The 8,908-nt window shown below is 38.7% G+C and overlaps 1 protein-coding gene across 3 annotated transcripts; it reads right to left on the bottom strand.

The window, feature by feature from the left end:
- Positions 1-1,633: 1,633 nt before the first annotated feature.
- On the bottom strand, positions 1,634-7,474 carry LOC311291709 (transcriptional regulator Myc-B-like). 3 transcript variants are annotated; one of them, XM_084410902.1, is made up of 3 exons: positions 4,614-5,107; positions 2,701-3,367; positions 1,634-2,422 (listed from the first exon to the last, which is right to left on the bottom strand). In XM_084410902.1, the coding sequence occupies exons 2-3, from the start codon at positions 3,356-3,358 to the stop codon at positions 2,190-2,192; spliced, it is 891 nt and encodes a 296-aa protein (XP_084267028.1). In that variant the 5' UTR covers positions 3,359-3,367; positions 4,614-5,107; the 3' UTR covers positions 1,634-2,189. The 3 variants fall into 3 exon arrangements, with proteins under 3 accessions (XP_084267028.1, XP_084267027.1, XP_084267029.1); XM_084410901.1 differs by lacking the exon at positions 4,614-5,107 and adding an exon at positions 7,209-7,474 and having other exon boundaries at positions 1,671-2,422; XM_084410903.1 differs by lacking the exon at positions 4,614-5,107 and adding an exon at positions 4,237-4,319 and having other exon boundaries at positions 1,671-2,422.
- Positions 7,475-8,908: the final 1,434 nt, after the last annotated feature.

The raw sequence follows: 8,908 nt of genomic DNA, 5'->3' as shown, positions 1-8,908 counted from the left end.
TCAGCGGTCGGAGTCGCGCGTTCATGTGTTTTGGGGGCGTGGCTTTGGAAGAAGCACAGAAATGAGGGGGTGGAGTGAATGGAAATAATGAGATGTCTTTAAAACAGTCGTGAGAGGTCTACAGACACTCGATTTTGATACTTTCTTTTTCAGAGTACTTACATTTTAATTATGTATTGATATGTACATAAAGTTTAAACAAATTTGAAAAATAAAATTTTTAGACCATTTCTACCTACCCTGCCTTTAATGTACACCATGATGTACACAGATAGAGGCTGAGGTACCCCGGCCCGTTCTGTCTCAAAGCTCCGCCCACGCTACTTGATTGACATTCCTCATTTGCATTTGATTTGCCATTTTCGATGTGCGTTTGAGCATTTGATTTATAATTTGAGCATTTGATTTATGATTTGAGCATTGACTCCTGAGACCCTGCGTCCTCATATGAGGACATTACATTTTTGCCTCTTGACACAATGATAGTCAAATTTGTAAATCTTAGACATGTTGGCCACATTTAGGGACACTGCCCACACCATCTTGTGGTGATATCACAACATTACACCAATGTCAGTGAGAAGAAAATGGCTGGAATATCAGCAAAACACTTCTACACCAGTTTCCGAAAGAAAAATGACCCAGGTAAAAAATCTATTCAAATTATATGAATGAAACAAATGTATTTATGTACAATACTGTCTCTATCATCATATGGGGATTAAAATTTGACATATTTTAGTAATCGTAGCACTCGAGGACATCAGTAAATGTGAAGCACTCGTTTGAGGACATTGGGACTATATTACGTTATCCCCTTAACTTTAACTGTCACCGTCCCACTGGGACGTTTGCCCATATAACGTTATATTTAGAACAATAATATCTTAGTAAAAACCTAAAGTAATATTGACAAACTATATATCATTTGAAAGCTTACAATCTCTAGTTTTCATATTTGTTGGCTGTTTTTTTTTAAATGAATTAAAGAGGAGCAGTAATTTATCAATTTGCAACAAGAATATTTCATATTCATTAGGCGTGTTTAGGCCTTTATTTTGAAATAGAAATAAACATGAAAAATCATGAAAGATTGGTAGAAACCTCAGTTTGTTTTCATGCCAAGAGTTCAAAAGATAACACTAATTAAATGTTATGAGAAAAAAGGTCTGAAAATGTTTAGAATATTAAGACAAATATTATGGATTCTCGATTTGTGATGCGGCAGCGAGCTACAACGCACATATGTGCTCTTTTTATGTTTATTAGAGGTTGAAATCAAATCAAATACTGCCAAAACACCCATACTATTTCTGAATAGGATGTATACTTCTTAAATTGTATGAAATTATGGAAAGACATGGTTCAGATCACTCAAAACATATATGAAAATGGAGGCGCCCTTATATGGTCAGTAAGGAAGCTGGCTGTCCATCTAGTGAAAAAGTTTGGTACTGCGCCCAAATAAAATCTTACTGAAAGCTCATTTTTTGAGATATCAACCTAAAATTTGGAACACAACTTGTTTAGATTTTTGGCTTTCATTTTCTAGCAGTTTTAGAGTAAAATATATTTTATAATATATTAATTTTATATAAAATATAAATAATTATATTTTTACATTCTATATTTTCATAAACTCAAAACTTATATAACTTTATTTTCTGTTTCACTTTCATAATTTATTTCACTTCTACAATAATCTGGCAAATGTCCTCTTAAAAACAAGACCAACCATATGTATTCCAAAGCATTCTTGAATTACAACCATTTAAGTTTGTTTTTTGATTGCTAGTACTATGTCCTCATATTAGGACATCATATGGTAAATCATAGACCCACTGTCCTCACATGAGGACATAATTTTCTGCAAAAACTACTTCCTGTACAAAAACAAATTTTAGTTATTATACTTATTAGGTCCTACTTATCCCAAATAGCAAGAACAATTATAAAATGCACACCAGGCAAACTCTCTCTCTCAGGAGGTTAATTGTGACAGGTTTATACTGGGTTGATAATAAAAATTAAAAATCAAATCCGAATGAGGAAATGAAATTGCATTTGAGCATTTGATTTATTATTTGTGCAGCCATTTTGAGAGTTTGATTTATTATTTAATATTTTGACCATTTTATTTATCATTTTTGAGACTTTGATTAATTATTTGATCTTTTTAAGCATTTTAATTATGTTAGGAAAAAACTTCCGTAGTCCTGGGACTCGCACATTTTCAGCTGTGGCTCTCGAATCCGTTTGACTGCAGGCTGCTCGTTCCGCGTGGATGGCTGTGCGGCGTAATTGTGTTGGTGAATATTAACGTGACACCGTTTGAGGACGACGGGGCTTTGATGCGTTGCGTTCGCGTCAGACTTCTTCTTCTCCACCGTGACAACGTCGATTTCCTCCTCCTCTTCGTCATCTATTCGGATTAAAATGTAGAAAAAACACGTCAATTTGCAGTTCTGCATGCTTATTCATATTAGACAACCTAGCGTAGGTGGGAGCGTCTCCTTATGTAATTGACGCTACAATGATTAACGCTTTAAACCCCTACACGAATCTAAATGATCATCTTACTCTTTAAAGCCATTAATAAGCAACAAAGACAGCTCAAAATAACGAATTAAACTTGTCAAAGTGTAAGCTGACCCGTCAACTTAGTACAACAAGTAAGAAGCGTCAAAACTAATTACTCACCGGAATCGCTGTCACTGCTGCTGCTAATCCCACTGGTTAGTGGAGTATCCAGGGGCAGTGTTGTGGAAGTCGGTGTGGACGACGGCTTGCACGGCTTTGAGCTGTCAGTCAATGGAAAGGGAAACACTACAGACGGGTCAATGCACTGCGTGGTAGGGGTGCTCATGTCCTGAAGGTAGCTGACGTTGGGGCTGGACCGACAGCCGTCCGTTGAGTCACTCCTGGAAGACTCTTTCCTCGCCGTCTGCAGCAACGCCAGCCTCTCCGACACGATTTTCTCAAGCTTAGCCGCAGCGGAGGACCCGCTCCACATACAGTCCTGAATGACAATTGATTTCAGAAAAGACTGGGAGTAGTCCGCATTGCAAATAATACTGTGGTTGTGGTTGACCACGTCGTCCCCCAGAAACTCCGAAACCATCTCCAGCTGGTCGGCAGTGGAGGGGAAGGGGTCTGACAGAGAGGGACGCCGGCTCTGGGAGAGGGGCGGAGTGGGTAGCAGTTCAAATTTCTTCCATATATCCTCACTGGGCGCCGGTGGTTGTCCGTGTTTGTGGTTATAGAAATCCTCCTCTTTGTTGTCGAAATAGAAATAGGGCTGGTATGAATCGTAGTCGTAATCATAATTTTTACTCGGCATACTTGAACTCAGCGGCATGGTGAGTGCCTGTAAAGAAGAAAGCGTGATTAAGATCTTGCCCTTTAAACATACATAGTGATTCACCTTATTAAAACCTTGGGAGACCGGGGACGGTTGTAACACTTTTTTCTTCAGCACCTAAAACTACCTTCTTTTTTTTTTAGCTACACGTCTGAAACTTTTAGGCAAAGTAACCATATTTGTCTACTACAAATGGCAACAATTTAAATTTCTTCAAATATATCACAGACTTTGTGAGATGATCATGAATACAAGGTGGTCCTTTGTTACAACCTACCCCACTACTGGGGTAAGTTGTAACAGGTAGACAAAATGCACAAACACTAAGGGTTTTTATTAACAACATTTTTATTTTAAATGAATGGCTGCAACAATAAAATATGTGTGAATATGGGGAGTGTATGTGCATATTTTGTGTGTTCTTCTCATCTCAGGTTTGTGGATGCTGTATGTTGAATTCCACCGCGAGTTGATAGGCAAACTGCATCTTGATGTAAGAATTTTTTTATATTTGGACTGGAAACAAGACAAAAATACTAAGTAAGAAAAACATTTTTTGCAGTGTATGTGTTGGTATTTATTTAACTTTGACCTGATTTTAAATATGTTATTTATCATTCACAAATTAAATTGAGTTTGCATAAAAGGTCCAATACAAATTAAGGTCACTTTCAAAACACGTGTTACAACCTAATAACTGTCACTATTGTTTAACTAGCTGTATTAGCATGGTGCTTTGAAATTAGTAGGAGGTTGATACATCATTATTTACTATAGAAACTACAGTTTGACCTGATATAACTCATACAACATTATCTACAACGGTAGAAGTACTAAACAAAATATTATCTTATGTTTTTTTACTTTTTTTTTACCTAAGAATTAGATTTTTCTGCTGTATCAGGAGAGATTGCAACGCAGACTTGAAAACCTCCGTGTGCGATCGTAAAGGAAGCCTGAGGAAACTGAAACTGTCACATAACTCATATCTTATCCCTGATTGGTGGGATTGGAAGTGTTACAACTAGCCCCGTGTTACAACCGTTCCCGGTCTCCCCTACTGTTGTCTTATCTCATCAACTTACTTAACGTGTTAAGAAATGATTAAGCAGAAGACAAGTCATATAAACATATTAAAATGTCTAAATTCTCAGATTATTTGTTATGGTCCAAAAAAGATGAATGACCAATAGTTCGCCAAAAATAGAAATAAATGAAAACAGTCTATAAATGGTAATTCAGAAGGACTTACCGTAGCTGTGGTGAAACCTATTTTTTACAGTCTATGGGTGAAACTGAATGAAAACGGTCAATATGGTAGTGATGCTGAAGTGACACTGAAGCTTCGATGCGCGTATCACACAAGCGAAACAATTTCTAGCGAAGCCCCGTATCGGGGTGTGTATTGGTTTACTAGAGTCACGTGATCGATGACAAACGAAGCCTCACTTTCTCTCAACTCACGTGCGCGTTTCGCTTTGGGTGTCAGAAGGCTCGAACTAAAGATCGTATTTAACGAGTCTGCCTCAGTGTGTTTCCCGAAAGCATCGTTAGCCAACTATGGTCGCAAGTTCCGTCGTTATCAGCATAGTTCAACGATTTGGTGTTTCCCGAAAGCATCGTTCCAACGAACGTTCGCAAACAGCATCGCAAACTTGTGTGGTTGGAAGGACAGCTCTCGAGCTGTGGTTAGAAGCATAATAAGGCGAGAAGTTTCACTCTCAGTACACTTCCGGCTTCTGAACTGGTTGCAGTTCCACTCTTGTTCCATATGAGGGCGCTCACAGGACGAGTGCAGAATGAATGGAGGTCTATGGCAGTATACCCATCAAAATCCACTTTTCTCAGGATATCATTTTTTGTCTAGTAATTTGAATATTGTATTCGAAAGGAGATGCAAAGAAATTACACATTGCTGGGTGTTAGATTTTTTAGAGTCACCTTATTTGCTTTAAAAAGTATTTTAAAGTGTCAATTACGTCATACACATCGTACGACCAGAGATACTGCTTTACGGCAATCCTTCAGTCACTTTGGTGCTTTCGCGCTCTGCACTTTCTTTTCTCTCGAGGCATCGACAACACAGCTGACACAGGTAAATACACGTGCTAGAAGAGTTTTTGTTTTGTTTGTTTCTGGTCCCGCTTCGGATGCCACGATGCCATCAAGCGGTATCTCTGGCCGTAATCAGTCCTTCACTGACCAATCAGCGTTCATTAGCAGAATGCTAGCGTGTTATGGGCAACAACAACTCAACCTGTAAGAAATCGAAAGGACATAAGTACTCGTTCATTCAACTTTCGACCTATAACCTATGTTGAACTTGCAAAACCTACTATCGAATCTGAGATTTCTCAACGGCAATCGGTTGAAAGAGACACATTTAGCCGTTTAGCCCCAGAGACTCCCATTCATTCTGCACTCATGGGCGATCGCCCCCAGTGGAACTCTGGTGGAACTACAACCAAATTCGGTACAATAGGACTTAAAGGTGAACTAAGTAACTTTTTTACCTTAACTGAACAGCTTCAGAGTCATTGGAATGGTTATATTACTTATTTCGGGTTGAATGGTGGTCGTTTCGCACCCCCCTGGTGCCCGTGAGCGGAAAATACGCACTTGCAACTTTGGGGAAGTCGCTTCAGGAAGTCTCGCGTGATATCAGGTCTCGCGATGTAAACAATTGCTTTACGGCCAAAAGAAATCTGCTATAATGCTGTCATTATTGCGCTCCCTCACGCTGTTCGAACCCGAAGGAAGAAGACGTTTTAAAAAATGTCCCATCTGCTTTGATGTCGTTGATCTGCTAGCCATGGTGTCTGAGAATAGCCAACGAGTTTTTACAACAGTGTTGTCAAATATCTATTCCGAAGCTGTGGGGGGAGCTCTAGAGAGAAACCTGCGAGCAAAAAGCGAGAATACAGCGAAGAAATCCCGAAGTTACTGAATGCAGCTTTAATAGGGAGTGGGCAGGCTCTCCGTAGACGGGCTCTGGTACTATGGTAGTTAAGCAGCGAGCTATATAGTTGTACGTGAAACTAGGGGTGCACCGATCCGACTTTTTCAGTCCCGATACCGATACCGATGCCTGGGCTTTGTGTATCTGTCGATACCCGATACCGATCCGATACTATAGTTGAATTAATAATAAACTGTATACCTTCCACCTTCCACCTTCCTTGAAGAGACTAAAGGCACCAGACTTTACTAACTAAACATAACTAAGACAAAATAACAGATGTATGTAATGTGTTGTATTCTTATTTATTTAAAAAACAACTGTGCATTCAAATCGAAAATAGAATATAATCAAACTTCTTTAAATAAATGTAAAAAAAATCAAATTAAAATGTAGCGGTGGAAACAAAAAAACTGTGTTTCCAAAAATTGTAAACATGTAAAAATATAAAGTGCAAAGTCCTGCAACAGGAATTTAAAATGCAACATAGCAGCTGAACCTGAGAATAAAAAAATAAAAAGTTGGTCGAACAACAACTTGATCACACATACAAATAATAATAATCAAACATTGTAATGTGTGTCACACCACCATCACAAACATGACCTGTAAATGCTCACTTAATCAGGAATGGCAAATTTAAATGTCAATTTTAATGATCATTATGTTTCATATTTAAAAAAATGAAAACAAAAAGAAGCAGGGTTGTGTTTTATATTTCGTGTTGTTAATATGCAGTAAAGATAATCAATGTACGCGTTTGCCTGAACCATTTATGTGGCCATTAATATGTTTAAGATTTTTTTTTTTTAAAATGAAAAGAGGCAGAGTGGTGTTGTATAACATACTTCGTTTTATTTTTGGCTAAAATATACATAAAGAGATTACCGGAGTAGCCAGAGCGAGCTGAGTGACGCGATCAAGAACGCATGCTGTTCCATTTGCAGAATAACCGGACTCGCGTCCTCTCGTCCTCGGGAGTTCGTTCTCCTGAGTCGAACTTGGCAAGTCCGAACTACCAAGGAGGACGCAAGTCCGAAGTTTGCGTACTTGGTATTGAGAAACGGCCTCTGGCTCGCTCCATGTTGCTTCTAGCATGCGACACGCGTGAAGCTGACGAATGACGTAGGTTCTGCTTCGACGACGAGAAAAAAAAAAAAAAAAAACCTGGATCGGCCCGTGGATCTGTTATTTTTTCCGATCCCCGATCCAGCTATTTTATCAGTATCGCGGCCGATATCCGATCCTAATATCGGATCGGTGCACCCCTACGTGAAACGCACCTCTGGTTGATGGATTTGTGAAGAGAGTGCTGTACTTTGAAAGTTAATCAATATATTACATTTAAATAAGCAAAATGTATTTTTCGCTACTTAGGCTATTATTTTAGTTGTTGTGTCTTTTTGTTTTTGTAAAATCTTTGCACTTTTTGGTGATTTTAGGTAATTTGGTGTTGGTATTTGGGTTTAGGGTGGGATTAGGGGAGAGGGGTGTTGGTGTTTGGTGAATGGTTTGTATTTAAAGCAATGGCAACAGCCAAAAATAATACAAATAATTAAAAACTATCAACTTTCTGTCATTCCTACAGTTACATAAGCACTATCAGTAACAAGTGTCATAAGCACATTTAATAACAGATGATCCTATCAGACAATGTCCTTATTCATTGTGCGCGTGTGTGTGTGTGTAGAGAGAGAGAAGGCCTACATTAGATCTTATTGAATCATATAAGCTCATTTTATATTTTAATTGTCACACTTTAATGGGTAAAATAATCTATTTAATGAACAAAACAAACACAAACATGTAAGGTTTTTATTTGTACACATAACATTGAAACTATGGAGTGTGTTGTGGTTGCTTCACCTGCCAGAGCTTCTAACACAGGCTTCTGGCTGCTTTAATTTAAATAAGCACCAGATGGCGCTGTTCTCGACACTCTCGAAGCTTTGAATCTTTTCCCGGAACAGTTAGGGGAAAGCTTAATTGATTCATGAGGCTTCATTTCTCCATCCCTACAATGTGGTCAGATGTCAGTAAGTGTGAAGTATCAAGTTCAAGTAAGTCCAAAGTGGGAGTGGGTCGAGCCGCTCACCCTGCGCACTTCTGCGAATGTAGCACCCGAGCCGAGCGGCTGCTTGTCATTTACTGCAAGATTTCGAACAGCTGCTCTCGCGGGTTTTAATACTACGGATTGTTTTGTTTTTTCACCTCCCTTAAATCCTTGCGCCGTTCGCGCCGTTCTGACGCAGAAAGAGGAAGAGATCACAAACGTCTCTTCTTAGTTATTCTGCTAACAGATGACTGAATGACAATGTATACAGCAATGAAAAAAATCCTCAAGATGCGACCTTATTTAATGAAAACGAGTTATACACGGAACTACTTGTTATCGCGGACTTATTACGGGGGCGGAGCTTTGATGAAAACACTGCACATTGAGTTGTGCATGAGGATAATTCCGAGAACTAACACCTTATGGAAGTTTTTTCCTTGTGCAGCCATTTTGAGAGTTTGATTTATTATTTAATATTTTGACCATTTTATTTATCATTTGAACAGTTGTTTTGAGACTTTGACTTATTATT

Source organism: Rutilus rutilus (assembly GCF_951802725.1).
Source record: "Rutilus rutilus genome assembly, chromosome: 6".
Classification (NCBI taxonomy): domain Eukaryota; kingdom Metazoa; phylum Chordata; class Actinopteri; order Cypriniformes; family Leuciscidae; genus Rutilus; species Rutilus rutilus.
The sequence above is the reverse complement of the archived record's forward strand: the minus strand, read 5'-3'. Positions and strand labels throughout refer to the sequence as shown.

What these genes read in the sequence shown, in the direction of transcription:
- LOC311291709 (XM_084410901.1), bottom strand. Translation starts at nt 7,418, where the DNA reads ATGCTAGAAGCAACATGGAGCGAGCCAGAGGCCGTTTCTCAATACCAA. An exon ending in AGCTCGCTCTGGCTACTCCG is followed by an intron (nt 3,368 to 7,208) that starts GTAATCTCTTTA and finishes TCTTCTTTACAG; the next exon opens with GCACTCACCATGCCGCTGAG. An exon ending in CAGCAGTGACAGCGATTCCG is followed by an intron (nt 2,423 to 2,700) that starts GTGAGTAATTAG and finishes TAATCCGAATAG; the next exon opens with ATGACGAAGAGGAGGAGGAA.